Here is a 22,233-nt window from a genome sequence, read left to right on the forward strand (position 1 = left end):
GGCCAGTGGTGCTAGTGAGAAAGGGGGACCCTGAGGAGCCAGCAGCTTGGCTGCGAAATGCTTGGAGGGTTGACATCACTTTGCTTACAAAAGTAGAATGAGTCTAAAAGTGGATCTAAAAGTGTCAGACTCCAGACTTTCCTTTCTTCTAACCTATATCCACAGTCTCAACAAAACGATTTTAGAACTTTTCACCCTGCTGATTGAAAATGGAACGGTCTTTAATGACGCAGTAATGTTTAGGTCCAGATCTGGGTAAAGGGTCCTCATTCTCAGGGGAGTCTTCGGGGTGTTTACATCTGCTCTATAATGTTCTCAACAGTAATTTATTTTACCAGTTTTTCTTATTCCTGTTTTACAAACCGTCCCAGAAAGTTCTTACATAGACCTTCCTTCAAGTGTATGGATAAAATTGTGAATTACTGTGTCACACCTCCCCCGCCTGTTTTTTTTTTTTTTTATTGTGGTAAAATATATACAGTGTACATTCATCATTTTACCCATTTTTAAGCGTACAGTTCTGTGGCATTAAGTACCTTCCCATTATTGGGTAACCCTCACCATCATCCATCTCCAGGAATGTCCTCATCTTCCCCAACTGGAAGTCTGCACTCATTAAACACTAACTTTCCACCCCCCCTCCTCTCAACCCTGGCAACCCCCATCCTCCTCTCTGCCTCTATGAATCTGACTGCCCCAGGAACCTCACCCAAGAGAAATCATATAATATTTTGTGTATCCGCTTCTGTGACTGGCTTATTTCACTTAGCATAATGTGAAGCATTATCTATGTAGCAAGTATCAAAATTTCCTTCCTTTTTAAGGTTGAGTAATGTTCCATTATATCAATATCACATTTTGTTTATCCATCCATCCATGGCCACATGTGCTGCATCCACCTTTTGGCCAATGTGAATAATCCTGCCATGAGCATGGGCGGATAGACCCCTGCTGTCACTTCTTTTCCTCCCCTCTTTAAAAAGCACTCTTTGGGCAGGAGAATCTTTTGGCTGCTCAAATCAGTCTCTGGCTGCCCTTCTGCCTTCCCAGCTGCTTTTTTACTAAGTTGATTGATGATGAACACCCCTTCTCATTAGCGCAGCCCTCAGCCACTAGGAAATTAGAGGCTTGGATAATTCACATGGAAGTAAAAGGGTGATGACTTTTCCCATGTCATCCTTGGGAAGTCACTAATGCTGCTGGAAGCAGAGACTAAGGATTTCCCCAGGGCTGGGCCTTCTGATCTTCAGAGGGTGGTTCCTCAGAGGCAGGGACTCCAGTGGATGGGTGGTGTTCTGGGAGAGTCCACAGGCACATCCTGGCCAGGGCTACTGGGCATCTCTTCAGACGTCCTGGTCCATTGGCTGTAGCAGAGCCTGGATGAAGCCATAGCCATGGTTTCAGAGGCCCCTGGGCCAGCCCATTCTACTCAGTAGCTATAGACTGCACTACTACTCTCCAACAGCTGGCCTAAACAGTACTTGCACCTGAACAAAAAAGATGCAAATTGCAAAAGATATTTACATTAAGAAAGTTCACCCACTTTCAAAATGGAGGAGGCCCAGATATGAGAGAGAATGGAATCAACATGAATGGCATGGGAGTCAGCCAGATACAGATCAGGTCTCGGTGGCTGTGGGCTTTGTCTAAGCTATCCAAATTCTGTGAGCCTCAGTTTCTCCGTTTGAAAATGGGAAGAAGGCCACTGTTGGGATTAAATAAGAAAACGTATGAAAGTTGCTTTTGTCGAATAACCCTAGCTGCGTATTAGTGTTATCTTATAAAATGGGTGCTTTTGAAATATAAGATGCCTGGGCACCATCCCCAGAGGTCGTGATTTAATTGGCTGGGGCATCAGTAGTGTTTATAAAGTTCCCCAAGTGATTTTAATGTGCAGTCAAGGTGACAAATCATCAGCCTAGAGTGTAGCAGACCCTCCACAAATGTTAGCTCTCCTTCTCAGCCCTTGTCTCATCCCTGCAAACTCCATAAAGCACGTGCCCTCCTTCACACACGATAGCCTTTGGCATTAGCTGCCTGGATTCATATCCTGGCTCTGTGACAGTGAGCAGGGTACTTAACATAACAGAGCCTCAGTTTCCTACACAAGAAAATGGGATTAAAAACAGAATCCACATCATGGTCTTCCATGAAGATTAGAAGAGAGAATTTAGCATGTGGCTTGGAGATAGCACTCGGTCAATGTTGGCTGTTATTGGGAGCAGTCAGTGTCAAGTCAGGAATCCCATGGTCTGTACTGGAGCCGGCCCTTTTCACCCCCTCCAGAGACACCAGCCCTTCTCTCCCCTGCCAGGCTGTCCTGCTCCAGCTCTCCTGCTGAGCCACGTTCCTGGGAGATGCCCGGTGAGAGCTTGGGATCACGTTGAGTCAGAGGTATTTGTAGGCGTGACTCACCAGGTCTTAAAACCAGAAGATTGCCCTGTGGGTCTCATGACGTTTCTGGAAAATAAAAGGAGTGAATATTATTGGGTTTAGTTCATCAGACACTCACCCTCCCTTTTGTGTGCCGGGGGTTCTGAAAGAAGCAGGCAGTGGCCCAGCCAAGTCTGAACCTTCAAAGGCCAGGGCCTGGCTGCACTGCTGAGAGATGTTGCTTCTCCCCCAGACAGGTTTCATCCTTTTCCCACAGACTTCTGCTTCTCTGGTTCCCTGCCCAAAGCTACCCTGTTTCTCCTCCCTCCAGGCTCCTGGGAAAATGTTCCCACGGGCTGCCTCCGCTGAGGTGTGTCAGAGCTGAGCTATGCTGCATGGCTGGGTGTGGGCTGGGAAGGGGCCACCCAGACTCCAGAGCACAAGAAAGGGAAAGTTCCCCTTCTGCAGACAGAATTTCTGGAACCTTGCACTGAAGCAGCAGCCAGGAGGGCACCCATTTCTCTGATGCCTTTTCCCCCACCTCCTGCATCCCTGCTGATAGTAAATCCTAATGTTTCTGGGTCACAGCTGTCTCTAGAAGCTGTCTACTTCTCTGCATCTCTAGTTACCACCCTAGCAAAAGCCACTGTCATTTTGTAATTTCTCACCTGCAACGGCAAGCTCCTAACTTGTGTCCCCGGCTTCTATTCTGTCTACTTCTTGCCCAGTGCAGCCAGGTGAACTTTTCAAAATACAAAACTGATCATATCACACACAAACACATACAGACACACACAAACTCATACAGACACACACACTTATGTTTAAAACTTTTTCAAAGCTTTCCATCGCTCATAGAATAATGACAAAACCCCTTAATAAATTCAGCAAAGCCATGTTTATCAGGATTTGGTTTGGCTGTGAGTGACAAAAAACCCAATTTAACAGGAGTTTGAATAGATAAGATTTTATTTTCTCGTACAAAAAGGCTACAGTTGAGCCAGCTAGAATTTGTATAGCAGTTCCTCAAAATTCTCAGGGACTCAGTTCTCTGCTCTATAATCCTTAGCATGTGGTTTCTACCTCATGGTCCAAAGGGGCTGCTTGAGCACCAGCCATTGCAACCAAAACCCAAGCACAGGAACAAAGAATTGTACATAGCACTTCTACTGACATTTTCCTGCCCTGAATTTAGTGACATGGCTAGAGCTAGTTGGAAGAGAGGCTAGAAAATGTAATCTTTATTCTAAGTGGTCATGGACCAGCTGAAAAGGAGGAAGAAAATGGATATTGAGCAATACTGGCAGTGTTTATCATACACTCCATCTCCTGACCCCTGCTCTCCTTTTTGAGCTTCAACTCACCTCACACTTCCTTCCCCTGGCTCTCTCCACTCCCAGCAAACTGGCTTTCTCTGGAAGTCCCACATATTTGCAGCACTCCCTTCTGCCTCAGGCCCTTGCTCATGCATCAACATTCTCCCCTCTTCCTACTTAACTACTCATCCTTACTCCACTCCAACAGCATTTCCTCAGGGAATCTTCCTTGATTAGGTCAAACCCTCCCTTTTCTTTTAGATGCTTATAGCATGTAGATTGTATCACTGTTGCAATTACACATTTGTTTATGCAATTATTTGATTATTTTCTGCCTCCACAGTGAGGTCAGGATTTAGGTCTGGCTTTGTACACTGTGGAGTGTTCTGCTGGGCATATTGTAGGTGCTCAATAAATATTTGTTGAACGACTTAATGAATAAATGTAGCTATTATCTTATATAAAAAAGAGGCTAAGACTCAGCAAACAATTTTCCTGGGCAAATGGTGGAGGGTGGCTAGGAGGGCTGGGGAGACACAATAGAGCCAGGGGAGAGTTCTAAATGATTCATTCAAATCCAGTAAGCTTTTGGGTGTGGCAGAGGAAACACTGACCTGGAACTCAGGAGCCCTGTTTTCTGGTCTCAGCTCAGCCACCAGTAGCTGGACCACTGCCTGGAGCCAGTGAGAATTGATCCAATGCTGGATATACTTTGAAGGCAGAGGCTATAACCACTGCTGGCAGATTGGATGTGGGGAGTAAGGGAAAGAGATGGGTCAAGGGTTTGTCCTGGGTGTTTGGCTAAACAAAGGGAAGGTCACTTACTGAGAAGGGGAAGGTAGCAAGAGGAGCAGGTTTTAGGGGATGATCTGAAGGGTTTATTTGCAAATGAATCGCAGGTTCCAGTAGCCAGCTGCACACTTCACCTTTTCCCCAGGCGTCCCCCAGGGAAAGCCTAGGCCCAGGCAGGTGGGTTTAAGTGGTGGTGACAGGGAATGCCAAGTGGGTGTAAAAAAGATAGAAAAGGTCAGCCGTTCAAGGTACATAGTTACCAGCCAAGCAATGATTCAGCCTGACTCAGCAATAGGATTGAACAGAAAGTACTCAGAAGACCTTGACTTACAGGCTTGGGAGGAAGCAGTCACTTTCTGCTAAAGGTCAGTGACAAGGGAAGGCATGTTCATGCATGGTCACTGCAGAAATCTTTGAAGTTTTAGCTTAAACAGCAGTGAAGGGCTTTCCTCTTTAAGAAACCTTCACTCCTCCCTAAGCCAGTGCTCACTGGTTCAAGGCTTTGCTGGAAAACCATCAGACTAACAGCAGGATAGGCCACCCCTCTTATTCCTCTGATAGCTAGGCGAGGTCATCAGCATCATTACTATTACTATCTTCATGATCATATGGGGCTTCTAGGTTGCTCCTCTACCCCTGATTCCTCTAGTTTCTATGATTGTGAACCCCAAGCTTTATTGCCAACCTTGTATATTTGGTCTACACCTTTGCTCTGCAAGGTGTGGTCCCCAGACCAGCAGCACCCACACGACCTGGGAGCTGGCTAGAAATGCAGAGTCTCTGGCCCCAGTCCTGACCTGCCAAATCACAACCTGCCCTTTAACAATGTCCCAGGGGAATGGCCTGCACATGAAAATTCAGGAAACACTGAGCTAGAACATTTTGTGTAATTGCCTCTATCTCATTTTCCTTGTTAGACTTCTATTTGATTAAATATAACAGCCTCTTGTCTGCTATGTGTGAAGCTTATTAACATCATTCTCAAGCAAAAGCAGAGCCAACAGTTTGTAGGGTTTCTCTTTGATTCTTTTCAACTCATGAGGGTTATGTGCCCAGAAGTGTCTGCGATTCGTGGTTAACAAAAGAAGAGCCTCACAGAAACCAGGGGACCTTAAGTTCTGGTGGAAGAGAGGCAGTTCCGTGAAAGCCAATAGCAGAAAGTGCCCATGCAAGTTCCATCAGAGGAGTTTTCAGGCACACGGGTGGCTCTCCTCAACTGTGGTCCCCGAGGAGCCATCGCTTCTCTGCTCCCATCAGACCAAATTCACAACCACACCTACTGGACATTGGAACATCTGGGACCCGTGAGTACTGTGAGAACGTGGTAGGGTTGAAGTCAGGATGAGGGAACAAGCTCTCGCCAGATGATTGCTCTGAGTCTCCGCAAGACTCAGCTCCCAAATGAAGGAACAGCTTCATGAGGGGCAGCGAGAGCACACATGTTCACAAGCAACGGGGAACGTGTTTACTCACTGGCTCTGTCATCATGCCATTCTCCCCCCCACACCCCCCCGCCACAAGATAACAGGCTGAGGTAATAGAGCAAGTTCTGCCTTTGAAAGGCTTGGAACCCCTCAAGGGCAGGGCATAAAGGTGGGCACCCAAACTGCCAATGAGGTGAGCCAAGAGCAGACCCTCCAGCTGGAATTGGGAGCAAGCCTTCGGAGACTGGGCTCCAGTAAAACTCAGAACCGCTTCCAGGGTGATCACGAGCCATCTACCCAAAGGTGGGAACAGGGCGGCTGGAACAGCTGAGGTCATTGGCATTGAGGTGGATCCTTTGATCTGAGGTTGGTGAACCTTGCTGCCATACCCAGTTGCAAAGAGCTGCTGCCCACTTTCTACGTGGGGATTCAGGGGATTAGGGCAGAACTCACAACAGGAGGCTTATAGAGCCTTTGAGTGCGGCCCCCTGTGAACTTAGACCCGCGCTTCAAGCTGAAGACTTCTGAAGGCAGGTTGAGCAGTCCTGGTTGGGACCCGGGGGTCACTGGGATAGGAAACCAAGTCCTCAAGGGGGGGAAGGGTCTGGCCCAAGGTTCCATGGCATTTTCCGGCAGAGTGGGAAACAGCGCTGAGCTCTGGCTCCTGGCCCCAAACTCTTCCAACTTCCCCCTGAGAGCTTGGCTTTGCTGGGACGGTGGAAGGAGCCCTCTGCTTAACACACTTCTGCTTCTGAGGAGGGTGGAGGGGTCCTCTTTTCACAGCCTTGACGTACTGTCCTTGGCCAGACTGCCTGCGAACAGGCTGCAACTTCCGCCCCTGCCTGGAGCTCCCTCGCTGTCTTCCCAGCAGTGCCCCTCTCTAGACCTCGGTAGAGAGCCTTACCCACCAGGACGCCTTGCTGGACTCCGTGGTGTCCCCTGCCTATGGATTCCCGTGCTCCTGAAACCCACTCTTCCTTACCGGATCACAAGGCTGGGGGTAGGAAATAAGTTTCCACCTTCTAACTCAGTTCCTTTATACCTAGCATGGAGCCGGGCATACAGTTGGCACTCAATAAATGCCCGAGTGACCCTTTCTCGTTTCCTCCTTGACAGATTCAGAGCCCAGCACCTTGGACTCCCAGTCTTCGACCACCTTGTTCCTCTCCTCGGAGGAGCCAGGCCCCTCCACCACCGCGCTTCCTTCTCCCTCGTCGTCCTGCGAGCCCCAGGCGTTCTCCCCGGGGCCCTCGGTGCTGCCCGCGCTGCTGCCGCCGCTCCCCGCGGCCCCTGCGCCTCCCGCCTCGGGCTCGGGCGCCCCCCGGCGCGCCGGCCTCTACTCGGTGGTCGCCTCCTCCCCGGAGGGAGCCCCGCGCCTCGTCGACTGGCTGCCCGGCTGCCCCTCGACCACCCCTGCCGGCGTCCGCGGGGATGAGCGTGATCGGCCGGCTACCTGCGCCTCGCGCACGGGCGCAGCGGGCAGGGAGGAGGGCGCGGAGGACCCGGGCGCTTCCCCGCCGCCCTGCGCCCGGCCCGCCGCCGCCGCCGCCGCCGCGACCTTGGAAGCCAACGTCGGGGACATCCTGGTGGAGTTGCGGACGATGAATGGCCACCTGGACGTCATAGCGAGGGCCCTCACCAAACTGGCCTCGTCCCTGGGCCCGCAGCCGCAGCCGCCGCCAGATGCCCCGGATGGCAACTGATGGAGCTGCCCCCACACTGTGTATCCGAGCCGCGCAGTAAAGAGATCCCGAATGCACCAGGCAACCCTGCCTGTGTCACCCCTGAGCCTGGCAAAGCCAGCAGAGGACGGGATTACTCTGCTCAACCTACTTTATGGGAAGGAATGGACCTCCCCTCGCATTTCAATCTGAAATGACGGTGCTCCTCGCACTTTCTGCCGTGCCAGGCTCTTTCTCGGCTCTCTCCCGCCTGCCCCACTCCTGGGAGCTCTCCTGGCCCTTCAGATGTCCTTCTCTTGCTTTGGAGAAGGCCTTGAGCTCCTGACAGGACAAGTGCCCGAAGATTGTGGTGGGACCCTGGGCAAGATGCTCAGAGAACCATCCTTTCCCGACCCACATTGGTGACTTCTGAGTCCTGTGGAGGGAAGGCAAGTGCGAAGCATGTTACAAAAGCAGTAGCTCAAGGGCAGCTCCAGTGTTCCTTTCTTGAGTTGTTGATGTGGTATCTGATCTCTGGTGACTTTTACACATTTCTTTAAAAAATATTTTTGGGAAAAGAAGTTTATTTTTTCTCATTATAACCACATTTCAAGAGGTTTGGAAAATAGAGAAGTGAGAAAAATCTGATGTATTTGGAGAAGGGGGGTATTTAAGTCTTTCTTATGAATAAGAAAGTATTTTGTTTAATAAACAAGATTTTTATATGTACTTTCTGGGTGTTGGCCTTTCGGTGCCACATTTCTTCCTTCCCTTGCTCTTTCTGTTCTCAGTTACCTATCCCAGCCTTACTTTACTCCTTGAGTCTTATTTCAACTTTTCTCGTGCTTGTGAAGAATAAGCTTTTAAAGGTTGTCATGGTTCTTTTCTAAAGCTCCCAGACCTCCCTAAATTTGGTAAATCCACCCTTTTTCTCTGGATTGGAGCAGAAACCGATTCACTGGCCAACAAGGAGGAAGCCAGCATCCCTGGCCTTTCCTCCTAGATGCCAGTAACACCATCCTTCCCAGCTGTGACAAACAAACATGTCTCCAGACTTTGCCAGTGTCCCCTGGTGGAGACCTAGATGGAATTTCAGAAATCTGGAGGAACCTATGCCCTCCAAGATCTGACTTCCCATAAGGAAGAGGGCCCTTCTCGCCTTCCTGATTGAATTAGAATTTTAATTAAGTGTGCTCATTTGCCAGAAGCAAATCTACTGCTCTTTTTCCAGAAACAAACCAAGCACTGGAAACCACATTGCACAGAGTAAAACCCCACCCGGAGCATTTGCAGGGCGCACAGCTGGTGAGCTGCCAGGTTTCTGCAGTTTCTGGCACCCCCAGAGCTTCTCAGACTTTGGCGTGGAGAGCTTACGATGCAGGTTCTGCTTCGGCGGCTCTGGGGTGGGCCTGAGACTCTGCATTTCTAATCAGCGCCAGGGGATGCTGATACCACTTGCCCAAGACACACTTTGTGTAGTAGTGGGTAGGGGTTGTCTGCTCTGGGATTCCTGCTCGTTGCATTGCCACTGTTCCCCAGAAACTGCTGTTTGTCTTTGCCCCTGCAGGGGCCTGGATTCCACAACCTTTAAACTTTCAAAGCATCTCTTTGGGGGACTTTTCTTTTTAAAGCCAGGGCGTATTAAGTCTAACCACCCACTTCTAAAAAAGCTTCCGTGGAGTTCAAACCAATGCCAACAAGCATTTATTGGATATCTACAATGCTGATGCCCTGGGGGACACAAAGATGAATAGAATAAAGGCCCTGCTCTCCAGGGGTTCCCAGCCCAGTGTCCCACAAGGAGAGGGATTATCGATCCCAGCATGTAAACAATTTGAAGCAGCAGGGAGTGGTGAGAATGGCAGTCACAGGAGGCCAGGCTTCTTGAGGTTTGACTTTGGGAGAGTTATTTAACCCCTCTAAGCTTCAGTCTCTTGATCTGTGTCAAATGGGGATGATGGCATCTGCCTATCAGAATCAGACATGGACGTGATGGCGGCTTTGCCCTCCCGAAAGTGCAGTCCAAGTGCCTTTTTATGGTCAGCGGGCATTTTTACTTCCTCTCTCCTGGGTCCTAAGTCAGGAGGACCCAGGTGGAGTGAGAATCACACACTCAGGTCGGAGTTGCCTTCCGGCTCTGAGGGACTTTTTCAGGAAGAGAATCTATGGCCCAAAGGGACCAGCCTTTCTTCTGCTCTTTAGTGGAAGAAACAGCTCAACTGGAATGCCAGTGCCACACCTGAGGGCATCAGCTTCTGGTTTTTACTCATCTGAACAGTCTTTTGTTTTAATTTTAACTGACTTCTTTTGTGTGAGATTAAAAACAGCAACAAAAAACCTAAATCTTTCAAGAACAAAGAGGGGCTGGCATATAAATCCTAAATTTAGATATAGGGACTGAATCATTTGATCAGAATCCCCATATATATTTATATATTTATATTTCTATGTACGAGATTGAGATTGAGGATATCAGAGGAAGGAACTGACATAACACTGATTCCATCCGGGCAGACCAGAGAAAAGTCTGAGCTCCTGTCCTGGGTGAGTTGGGGCCTCAGAGACTGGGCCTGGTTTAGGGTTTTTGAAGATGGGGCTGAAGGAGGTTAGGAGGGCAGGATGGCCTTCATCTTGCAGAAGGTACAGCCAGGGGAAATTTGACAATTTCTAGGGTGGGGGCTGGGGGGGTGGGATGGAACTGAGTTCAAACAAAGTATCAGTTTGAAGGTGCTGGACAGAAAAAAGGAAATCTAGTTTTGTAGATTCTATTTTTTATTTTTTATTTTTTGCCACGTGGCTTGCAGGATCTTAGTTCCCCAACCAGGGATTGAAACCAGGCCCTTGGCAGTGAAAGTGTGGAGTCCTAACCACTGGACCACCAGGGAATTCCCTAGTCTTGTAGATTCTAGATTGAAACTTCCCTCCAATACCTGTCTTGATACCTGCTTTTCCCAAGGCTTAGGGTGTCGTTCGGGTGGGCATAGCATGAGACAAACACACGATGGTTCAAGGTGGCAAGCTGAAGGCAAGCATAAGACCTATGGCGGAGGATAGCAGGCTTCAGCCAAGGAAGGATTTACCAGCAGTTACCAGACTCAACTGTGTGAGGTAGTGAGGGCCCTGTCTTGGGAGGGCACCAAGCAGAGACTGGATGGAGAGCAGCTGGTGCTTCAGCAGAAAGGATTCTCCACTTGGTGGGGCACTGATTTAAGGACTCTTTCACTCTAACTTTGAAGTAATTCTTGGCTCTTCCCTATCTCTCATGCCTATATCCAATCCAAAAGCACATCACATTGGTTCTACCTTCTAGAGAGTTCCATGATCCAGCCACTTCTCACCACTTCTCCATTGTTACTACCTGGTCCAAACCACACTATCCTTTCTCACCTGAGTTATTGCAGTTGGCTCCTAAATGGGCTCCCTGCTCCCTCTCCATTCCCACAGAGCAGCCAGGGGGGTCTTTTAAAAATATTTCTGACTAGGTTATTCTTCTGCACAAGACTCTCAGTGGCTTTCATCTCACTCAGAGTAAGAGCCAAAGTTTTACATAATCTGGTCTCCTGTTACCTGCCTGACCTCATCTCTTATGACTCTCCTCCACTCGGGTCACCCACGCCTCCTTGCTGCTTCTCCCATGTACCAGGCACATTCCTACCTCAGGGCCTTTGCACTGCCTATTTCTTCAGCCTGGACCACTCTTTCCCAGATATATCGCATGGCTTGCTCCCTCACCTCCTTCAGGTCTTGGCTCAAGCATCACTATCCTTTTAAAAGTTGTAATCCGCTCCCTAACCATCAGCCTCCTCCCCCTAGATGCATTTCTTTTTCTCTTTTCTTGCTTTTTTTTGCCTCACACCAATATCCACCTTACCCAGTATACGTCTTACTTTATTTTTTGTTCTTAGAATGTCAGCTTCCCGTGAGGGAAGAAATTTTTGTCTGTTTTTTTCACTGCTGTCTTCCTAGCACACTGCCTTTTAAAAAACAAAGTGTTTTGTAAAAGGGACCTGTCAATTGTTGTAACAATTCAGACAACACAGAGGAGAACAAAGAAGAATATAAAACTCACCCCAAATTCCACCCCCAAGAGATAACTGCTGTCAGTATTCTGGCAACTACTATATGAAACATCTGTGTTTCAATAGAAACACATACATGTGTGTCCAATTCTACAGATGGACAGTATGTCTGCTGCTCTGTAGCCTGTTTTGTTTGTTAACTTGATAATAGATGATGAAAATCTTTCTATTTAAAAAAATAGACGTTATATACGAAGCAAGATTTACTTAGTCCATCTTCTATTCGTGCTTCCAGATTTTTCACAATTGTAAGCAGTCCTGTAATGACCGTGTCTGGGGATACATGTTTTGTCTCTTCTGTGACTATGTTGTTCATGTAAATTCCTGGAGGTGTAATTGTGGGGTCCAAGGCATACGTTCCTCCTTCTTGCTTTAGGCTGTTGCTGTGGCTTCATCAAGGTTCCAAAAGGGGAAGTGAGTGGATGGCAGGAGGAACACGGGGACCTTGGGGTGGTTCCATCCAGGAAACTGGAAAAAGGGAGAAATAGAAACAAGTCTGCCTTCTGAAGGTTGAACTTTAAAGTCGGCGCGAGGGGGGCCAGACAGAGGTGTGCCACCACCCTGAAGATGTGGATCTTGGATGGTCACTCGAACAGTGAGTTAGTCTGGGTCTGGTCAGGAAACAGAGGCCATCTGGGTCCTGCACACAGAGGGGTGTGCATTCATTCAGGAATCGGGAGCAAGGGTGTTGGAAGGCTGGAGGAGTGTGGAGGGGAAGGTGGAGTCACTCCAAAGAGGAGTGACTGCAGGAAAGGAAAGCGCTACCAGCCCTGGGCTGGAGATGCCAAGGGGACTCAGGACCAGTGTGACGCCAAGGCCCCGGCGGTAGAGCTGAGCTGCTTCAGCAGGAACCCAGGAGCGACCCTGCCAGGCTGCAGCCCCTGCCACCGTCATCCTCGGCTGTCACTAGTGCTGTCGCTACTGCCTGACACCCGCCACCGGGGGGCCACGGGGGAGGAAGGGAGACAGTTGCTTCTCCCCGCCTCCCGCCTTCCCTGTCAGCGCCTCCTCTTCCCAGAACCTAGCTGGGGGCCCATTGGAGGGAGTCTGGGAGATGCAGTTTGTGGGGCTTCAGCCCTTATGACACAGGACAGAGCAAAGAAGAGCAGGAATGCAGCTGACAACAAATAAGCAAGTGACAGTCCCAGCAGGAACTCGAGTCAAAGCAGTGGTGTATCTGAAGAAAGCAGCTCTCTATCCGAGAGCGGAACGGGTCGGCCACGGGAGCACCCAAGAGCAGGCACCAGGGAGACCCACGTGGGCAGTGCCTGTGCCAGCAGATGAGTGCTTGCTTGACCCTCTGCACCCAGCCAAGGCCTCACAGAAGGCAGCCTGGCTCTCTTATCTGATGCCACTCAACCGTCCAGAGTGTGGCAATGAGATACTGTCCCCAGGGGATGGCCTCGCTGCCAGGTGCAGACGGGCTGGGTTTCTGAGCCTTCTTGGTGGGCTGTCAGGCTCTGGACAACTGTAGGTTAACTGGTGTGTGCTGCCACTCTGGGAGCAGGAAGCCAACCCTGGACTTGCCCTTGGCCATCTTCCTTTATCTAAAGGACGTCCGCACTAACACTGATCGGGCTCGTATCAGGTGTTGGGCCCTGTGCTGTGTGCTATGTACAGGACTGGGTTTACTTCTCACAGCATCCCTGTAAGCAAAGTTGGGAGCTAGCACCTATAAGGCCCATTTCATTGATCAGGAAACTGAGGCGAAAGGGGGTCATGTGACTTGCTCATGGTCGCATAGCTGGTAACCGACAGAGCCTGGATCTGTCTGTCTCCAAGGCCCTGGCTGTGCCACCACTCGGGGCTGCCTCTCACACTGGACGTTCTCTTTTCAGAGGTAGGTCAAGGACCCAGGACTGTTGAACTGCCTTTGGCTGATGATTCTTCCCCAGGGTGACAGCAGAATTGCTCTCTGGAAGTAACAGGTCCCTGAAGAATCAAAAATGTCAGCAAACTGGAACAATAAACAGGGGACCGCCCACCCCCGGGCCACAGTACCAATGATGTCATGTGTGCTGGGCGTGGAGAGGCAGAGGAGATACTGGAGGATGAGACAAGGCCCAGGAAAGAGTGGATGAGGACAGGCCAGGAGGGTTGTGCCGCCTCGGTGGCTCTGAAATACTGATAACCTTCGGGTCCTTTAAGGTCGATGTCATTAGCCACATTACGCGTACAAGGGGACTTGGCCGTAACTGTGTTTTGTTTCCTTCACTCCTTACCCCCTCCGGCCACCTGCCTTCCAACAACCAACTCTGTGTAGAGAGCCAGAAAATGCAAGGATTTCTGCAGGTCACTGTGGCACCTGCACCAGAATCCCAAGTCCCAGGGGGCATTTGCTAAGCCTCCTATAAAGCAAGGGCCCCAGCAAGCAGCAAGCAGGCTGACTCTCACCTTGGCTTTCATGGATGAGGCTGGCTGGGGGGTACCGGCAGCTCAAACCATTTCCATAAAACGAACGTGCAAAGCCTCTGATGAGGGGCCAGCAGGGGCATCACCCAAGGCTCTCTGCTCCAGCTGCTTCCTCCAAAATGCGCCAAGGGCTGCGTCTCTTGCCCTCGTGCTCTCCGGAGGGCACTGACTCTGGCCCAGCCATCTCTTCTGGAGCAGGCATTTCCCCCCGTTTGCCCCATCCTCACGGGGCCTGGCAGCCTTGAGGCACGGAGCTGGTGCTCAGAAATGTTGACGGAGGGAGCCGTCGCCGGACATCCAGTTTGGCAGCGGTGGGTGCCACCTCCTGCATCCTGAGGGCTGCCCGGGCCGCCTGGATGGAGATGAAGACCTGTTGGCCGGCCAGTCTGGTGCTGGCCCGGGAGGGAAGGTCATGACGACCTGCCTCCGCTGCAGCTTCCAGGCCTCGCCTTTGCTTGTTTTCTGGGAGCCTCGGTGTCTGCCCACAATGGCATGGCTCATTCAGTTGCCCGGATGCTTGGCGTGGAGCGCGGGCCGCGTGACTCGTTTCCGTGGTGAGCATGGCAGGGAAGGCTGGCACCGAGCATTCCTCCAGGGTCTCCCCAAGCAGGGCTCGTGCCAGGGGGCTCCGCTCCCAAAGCGGGGTGTTCCGATGGGGGATGGTCTCCTTAAGTCACCTCAAAGTTGGCTGGGCTCTGTGCTGGAGTGAACGGATCTAACAGATTTTTATCCATTCCTTTCTCTTGCATCCCACTTGGTTCCCAGAAGCGTCTGAGATGGCCAAATGGAATATCGCACTTGGGAGGGAGCTCAGACGGCATCTGGCCTGTCACTGTGCAGATGGTACAGGAAGCGTCACAAAGGTCGGGTGACTTGCTCAGGGGTTGCAGGCAGAGCAGATGTCTCCTGAGTCCTGTGTCCTTTCAACTGCCACCCTTCCTGGCTCCCCGGGGTGAATCTTGCCATTGCTGGATGAGCTGTCAGTCCGCCTCCTCCAGCACAGAGTGGACGCACCTACACTCAGCACACACGTGTACACACACGGAGGATGCATTAGCATTTTTAAATGAAAACAACATTTTTTAGTTTTCTAAACCAGGGGTCAGGCAACCCTGGCCCATAACCTGTTCTTGTTTAGCTTGGGAACTGAGAATGATTTTTACATTTTCAAATCCTGCAAAAAGAAGAAGAATATGGGACAGAGACCGTATGTGACCTGCAAAGCCAAGAATATTTACTATCTGACTGTCTGCAGAAAAAAAAGTTTGCTGATTCCTGGTCTGGACAATCCATTGCACTGCTCATCCAGGGATGGTAAACGATCTGCCCAGGATGCTAAAAACTCCCTTTATAGGTCGATCTGGTCATCTTTATAGGGCTTGGACTCTGAAATTTAGAATTTGCAGCTTCTCTCTTCATCCCTCAGAGGCTGGTGCCTTCTCTGAGTGGTGTCTTGCTGTTGCTAGATTTTTCTCTTCTAAGGGCAGACCATGCAGTGACCCCCCTTGTCTGGAGACCCCCAATGGTGAATTAGGGGGTCAAGGCTGGCAATGGACATTGACGACTGGTACCCACTGTGGGGTTGCTGCCGGAGGCATCCTCAGAATGACCAGGCTGGGAAGGACCCACGGGTGGTGGTTGAGAACAGAAAACTGCCCAGAGGGTGACAAGGAAAATGTCTTTCCCATCAAAGAGAAACACAGAAATGCATGCTCTCTGAATAGCTCTATTTCCTCTTCACCACGGCAGGCAGGCTTCTCCACAAGTTCCTGTCTCTCCAGGCCACTCATTTCTTTATAGTTACTGAACCAGAATAACCACAAGTCGAACCGGAAGCACACGATAACCCCGTTGAACTCTGCATGGCCTTGGCCGGGCGCACATTCAAATCCTGCCCTGGCCTGCGCAGCTGCGAGGTCTCCAGCCAGCAGCCAGCGGTGTCTGCAGCTCCAGGCTCGGGCTAGTCACTTCCACAATCAGAGAAGGACCTGGGGGGCGGGGTTGGCGCGGGGGAGGAGAGTGACAGGCAAACGGAACCAGGAACGTTCCCAACTGTCGGAGCCGTTCACGGTCATTAAAGATTTATGGGCAGGCAGTTTGGAGTTCAAATATGAGATGACACCAGAAGCCTTTAATGTACAGGGGAGCTTTAAGCATGATCTGGGAGCAGAAAATGGTCTGTGAACACCCCTCTCCGAGATCTTAGAAGTTCTGTTCTATTGACTCCAGGCTGGGCTGCAGCCCCGGTGCACTTCATGGGCTCATAAATATAACATTATTGGACCGAAAAACCAATCCTTCTCCAACAGATTAGGCCCAGATTGGTCAACCCATAAATCAATGCTGAATAAGAACTATAAAGTTGTGAATCAATGTGTCCCAGATCTCCAAACTGGAATGAAAAAGTTGGAATAAAATAGCTGGAGTTCTTCCAAGATCCTTCTTTTCATCCCCTCCTCCCACCAGCTCCATATCCTAGTACGTTAATTTTAAAAGGGTTTTTTTTTTTTTTTTTTGGCTCCTTGGCCTGGCTGTCGGCAGCATTTCAGGGCAGGAAATTCAGTCTAGAAGGGAGGCTGGGGAAACAGAGGCCGTCCTGTTGTGTTTCCGGTCAAGACTGATCTGCAGCTCCATGCTGTCTCCCTGGCCGGGGCCTCCACCTGTGGCTGAGAGGTGGCGGCGTTTGTCATCCGTGGCATGGAGGCAGAAAGGGAACAAGATGCCCCATGTGTCGCTGGCACGTAGTGGGTGATCAGGTCATGTTTGGTCAATGACTGGATGTTTAGATCTAATTCATTCAAGGGCTCTGAGCCCCGACATTGAATTACTAAATATAATAATCTGCTCTCCTCTTAGAACTGTACATCTGGTTCAGAAACGCCATCTGGCTATCCCTGTAGGATGTGGTCACCCTTTTGGATCTGGGAGCTGAGGCTGTCTGCTGTGAACGCTGCCTACACGTATGCAGAGAGAATTCCATCTCGGTTCCTCTGGAGTTCTAAAGCAAAGTTTGTTTTCCGAACCTCCCCCTCTCTTTGAGGTCCCCACCTGGGGGATGCAACACACAGACCCTTCTGCCCTCCTAAGGTCTTACTGTAAGGGGTCTGCTCTCCTGGGCTGGGGCCTCTTACTCTTCTCCAGTCATGCCAATGTCCAGCTTGCCTGCCACCTTCTCCCCTCCGGGGAGGACACGTGCATGGTACCATACACATCCCTTGAAGTGACGGCCTCCAGGTTTTCCCCAAACACAGACTCCAAGGGCTGGAAGGGACCTCAGTCCCACCTTGCTTCATCTGCTTGTTTGGGGAAACTGAGACCCAGAGAGGGGTATTCACTTATCTAAAGTAGAACTCAGGCCTCTTGCAACCCAATCCGCTTCATCCTAGTGCAAGCCTTATGCTGACTACGTTCTTGTCCTTCTCCCTGGGGGAAAAGAAGGTCCTGTCACGTTCTCCTGAAAGCACCGTGTCTGTACAGTGGGCCGTTTCCTTTGGCCAGTTTCATTTCTCCCACGTTTTCCTTTCTCCTTGCTGTGACTTACAAGATCATGAGCAGACAAGCCCAAGGACTCAGAGGAGAAATTCTCTCCTCCAGTGTGTGCCCCTAGGAGCAACGGAGCCAAACGACAGCGCTCTTTAACGAATGAGCTCCATTTTGGTGTTTTACCACCAGGGGCCACAGAAACCTTGCAGGATGTGTCCAGGGCAATGGATTTTGTAGGGTTAGCTAAATCTGTACCACCCACAACAGCAGCTCTGTGCAGAAAGGCGGCTCTGAAACAGGTTTAGTTTTCCATCGGTTCCAAGTTCAGGTGAAGGGCCATTTCTGCAGCTAAAGGATTTGTATTCCCCCTTCTCACCCTGATGCCGCTTTTGTCATCCTGGCTCTTCCACCCCTCATAAATTCTGATATTCTCTCTCTACTTCCTGGGAAAACATTTAACTCCCCAAATGAGCTATAGGAAATAAAGTGATTGTGCTGCTTGGATGTGCTCTCCTATCAGCAGAGCTGTGAATGAGTGTGAATGTGCTGAACACTACTGCCTAGAGAATACTTTTTAGCCACTTAGCTCCACTTTTAACCCCTAGGTCTGAGGGCCCATGGCCCATGGAGGGGGATGGGGAAGACTGTAAAAATGATCCTAATTCTTCATGCTTCCTGTATCCATGCCTTTGCCATATAACTTTACATTGACCTCCAAGGCTACCTCTGGGCTTAGTCATGAACTTGTTTTGGCCAACAGGATAAAGTGGAAGTGATGTGCATTGGTTCCAAACCTAGATCCCAAGAGGCCTTGCATGTTTCCTCTTGCTCTCTTGTGCCTCTCATTGCCGTGGAAACATGCTCAAGCTAACCTGTTGGAGGAGGAGACACTGAGGAGCAGAGCCAGATCACCCCAGGTGTCCCAGCTGAGGCCAGTCTAGATCAGCCAACAGTCAGCCAACTCCCAGACACATGAGTTAGCCCAGCCGAGATTAGCAGAGCCTCTTAGCTGACCCCCAGCTGACCCTAGATGTTTATTCTTGCGTGTCACTGCGGCTTAGTGATGGCAAGGCAGTGAGACAGGCTGGGACCTGGGACTCTTAACTGCAGTGCTTGAACCTAGATAAACATCTCCTCGAGCAACAGAATACAAATAAAGGACTAAAAATTAATGCAGGCATGCGCAGGTGAGGCAAATTATGAACAATAAGATACAAAAAGTCCAAAACCCAGCTGCCACTTCTGAGGTGCCGGGAGCAAAAGTAGGGTACTGAGCATGGTCCCTGCACACAGCACCACCAAAGGGGTGGGCAGACCACCTAAGCTACCCCTCTGGCCCGACCTACTGATCCACCCCTACCCTCACCCCATTTAAGGGACCAGCTCGCCCCCCCACAGGTAGCGAGCAAGGGTACTTGCTACTTGTTTTTGCTCCCTTGTGCTGCAGCACAAGCCCCAATAACACCTTGCCTGGGGCTTCCCTGGTGGCACAGTGGTTAAGAATCCGCCTGCCAATGCAGGGGACACGGGTTCCAGCCCCGGTCCGGGAAGATCCCACATGGCACCATGACTACTGAGCCTGTGCTCTAGAACCTGCAAGCCACAACTACTGAGCCCACATGCCACAGTTACTGAAACCTGTGTGCCTAGGGCCCATGCTCCACAACAATAGAAGCCACCGCAATGAGAAGCCCACGCACCACAACAAAGAGTAGCCCGCACTCGCCGCAACTAGAGAAAGCCCGTGCGCAGCAATGGAGGTCCAACACAGCCAAAAACAAACAAACAAATAAATTTACAAATTTATAAACAAAACAAAACAAAATAAAAACCTTCCCTGAATTCCTCATCTGGCCTCTTATCAATTTCTATTGATTAAGGAGTCCAAGGACCCTGGTCAGCAACAGCAGCATTACGGTGGATGTAGATGATTGATGTGGGGCTTTACCCCTTAGACTTTTTATCACTCCTTTATCCCTTGTGTCAATCAGCTGGTCACAGACACCATCTGGTCTACACTGCTAGGTGTCTACCCAATATCCATTCCTCCTTTCTTCCTTACTATCAGAACCATGTGCCTAGCTAAAAACCTACATTTCTCAGCTTCCCTGCAGAAAGCAGTTGTCATGTGACACTCCTTTGGCCAATGAGAAACAAATGAAACATTGAGTGGCACTCCTTGGAGCGGGGGTGGGGACCCCCTTTGTCCTACTCCTTCTTCCTTCCTGGAGTGAGAATGTGATGCTGAGGTGACAGCACAATATAAGAATGGCTGAGGGAGAAGACAGAAAGGGCCTGGGTCTCTGAGAGTATGGCCACAGGACTAGTGCTGAGAAAGCCTTCTTTGTGGACTTGTAGTTACATAAGGAAAAATGAGACTTCTAAGTTATTTATGTTCCTGTTTCTCAGGCTTCTCTTACTTGTAGCTTACTACAATTTTTTAAAAAATTGAAGTATAGTTGATTTACAATATTGGGTTACTTTCAGGTGTACAGCAAAATGATTCAGTTTTGTATATAGGTATATATATATATGTATATATACATATATATATCAGATTATTTTCCATTGTAGGTTATTACAAGATATTGAATCTGTAATTCTCAGTAGCACACTCTAGCACCCACTTTGTCCTCATTTGAAGAAAGTGCTTAGAACAAATGAGTGAAAGTACATTCTAAAGACATATCACAGCAAGGACGTACTGTATAGCACAGGGAACTATATTCAATATCTTGTAATAACGTATAATGTAAAAGAATCTGAAAAAGAATATATATGTATATATCTGAATCACTTTGCTGATAAGGAAACTGAGGTTCTGAAAAGCTGAGCAAACTAGCTCATACAGCTAGTGAGCAACAAAGCTTAGATTTGGATTCAGCCTTGCCTGATTCTAAGGTCTTTGTACTTTGTCCTGCATTTTCCTTAACATGTGAATTCATTGTCATTAGTGCAGAAGTAGCAGAGATAGTGGTATTCACCAATTAGTTCATGGGTTCCCCTAAATTTCTTACTCTCACTTCCAGTTACATTGGGGCCACGTGATTGGTTTCTGACAATAAGATGTGGGCAGAAATGATGTACACCATCCCAAGAATGACCTTTGAGAACATCCTGGATGGGTCACCATCCATCTCTTCCTCTTCCACAATACAGGAAGACAGATGTTGAGGTGTTAGCATCTCAAGATGGAGGCAGCCTTGATCCCTGAATCACTGTGTGGAGGAAAGTTGCCCTCAAGAGCCACCCAATCCACATTTAAATTTAACTAAACAAGAAATGACTCCTTGTTGTAGTCTTGGAGCATAGTGTCACCTAACCTAACTAATATAGCAGAAATGAACAGAAAATTTTCATATATTTATTTTATATAATTGTTTATACTGCACAAAATATTTTCTTGATCCTCCTAACCTTGTGAGATAAACAGGTATTTGAAGCCCCATATTATACGCCAGGAAACTGAGGCTTAGAGAAGTGAAATGATCTGCTCAGGACCACAGAGTTGGTAGGTGGTCAAAACAAGGTTAGGGGCTTGGTATTTCTCCCGCACTCTGCAATTTTATAACTTCCAAGCCTGATGTTACAAAAGCAAGCAGTAACCTCAGAGGCAATGAGGGTCGCCTGTATAGAGTTCTGCAGATTAAATTAAACACCTTGAAGGACTAAAAGACTAGGTAGCCAGTCCAGACAGGTGTAATACATTCCAATGGTTCATATTCTTAAGTCAACAAGCTGCAGGCGTCCTGTGGCTGCTCGGACTCCTGGGTGGTCCTGGAGGGAGATTCCAAGGCCAGCCCTCAAGGAACCCAGTGTGCAGATCCCTGATCTGAATCACAGGTCTTGAATGAAAGACAAAACTTTGCACTCTTTGAGTGAAAATCCTCACTGTCTCCAGGAGGATTGGGGGCCTGAATTTCCTTCCTCATTCCCACTCAAAAATCACCATTTTATTCTTTAGAAAATTCTTCCCAGGATACAAAACGCTCCTTTACCTCATTGAATTCTCACAAAACATGGTCGTGCTTTTTTGTGGGGAAACTCAGAAAGGTTGATCTGTTCTAAGTTAATGATGGGGTTCTGCCTCTGAGAATAAACTCTGACATTTATTGAGCACATACTATGTGTAGGATCTTACTCGACCCTATAGAAGTCCTCCAAGGTTGGTATTACTGTGACTGTTCTACCAGGAGGAATCTGAAGAATGAGAGATGGAAAGCTTGCTCAAGGACACTTGGCTAGGAAGGCTCCCAGTGGGAATCCATAAAGCCCATGGAGGAGTCCTCAACCAAGACAAAAAGAAAAGGGATGGAGGGTAAAAACACTCAACTCTCCCATCCTGTACAAATACCCAATAACTTCTGGTAAGTCTATGAGGCATCATCAATTGAACACTTTAAAAAATCTATTGTAGTCTTTGATCTTTCCTCCTCTCAACAATTTTATGTGGTCCCTTTTACAGGAACTAGAGTTTCCATTTAGTTGACCTCCAATAACCTCTTTATACTAAGAAGAGGGGGGAACCACTTCTTGACTTTGTAAACATGGATCTTGTCCACGTTCAGTCCCTTTTGCTGACTAAATTCTCCAAATCCTTTCCTCTCTCCCTAGGTCAAGCTCCTGGGATTCTGCTCACATAGATCTGATAAGCTGTCAATAGCTTGAAAGTGACAAGGATCTAAGTCACCTC

General features: G+C 49.1%; 1 protein-coding gene across 1 annotated transcript; it reads left to right on the forward strand.

Annotated features, from left to right (window-relative positions):
• Nucleotides 1–6,015: 6,015 nt before the first annotated feature.
• LOC309608176 (uncharacterized protein) lies at nucleotides 6,016–8,295 on the forward strand. Its single transcript, XM_082347668.1, has 2 exons — nucleotides 6,016–6,905; nucleotides 7,022–8,295. Exons 1-2 carry the CDS (start codon nucleotides 6,851–6,853, stop codon nucleotides 7,606–7,608), a joined length of 642 nt encoding a protein of 213 aa, XP_082203794.1. The 5' UTR covers nucleotides 6,016–6,850; the 3' UTR covers nucleotides 7,609–8,295.
• Nucleotides 8,296–22,233: the final 13,938 nt, after the last annotated feature.

The sequence above is a fragment of the Balaenoptera borealis genome (assembly GCF_965194805.1).
Source record: "Balaenoptera borealis genome assembly, chromosome: 12".
Lineage (NCBI taxonomy): Eukaryota > Metazoa > Chordata > Mammalia > Artiodactyla > Balaenopteridae > Balaenoptera > Balaenoptera borealis.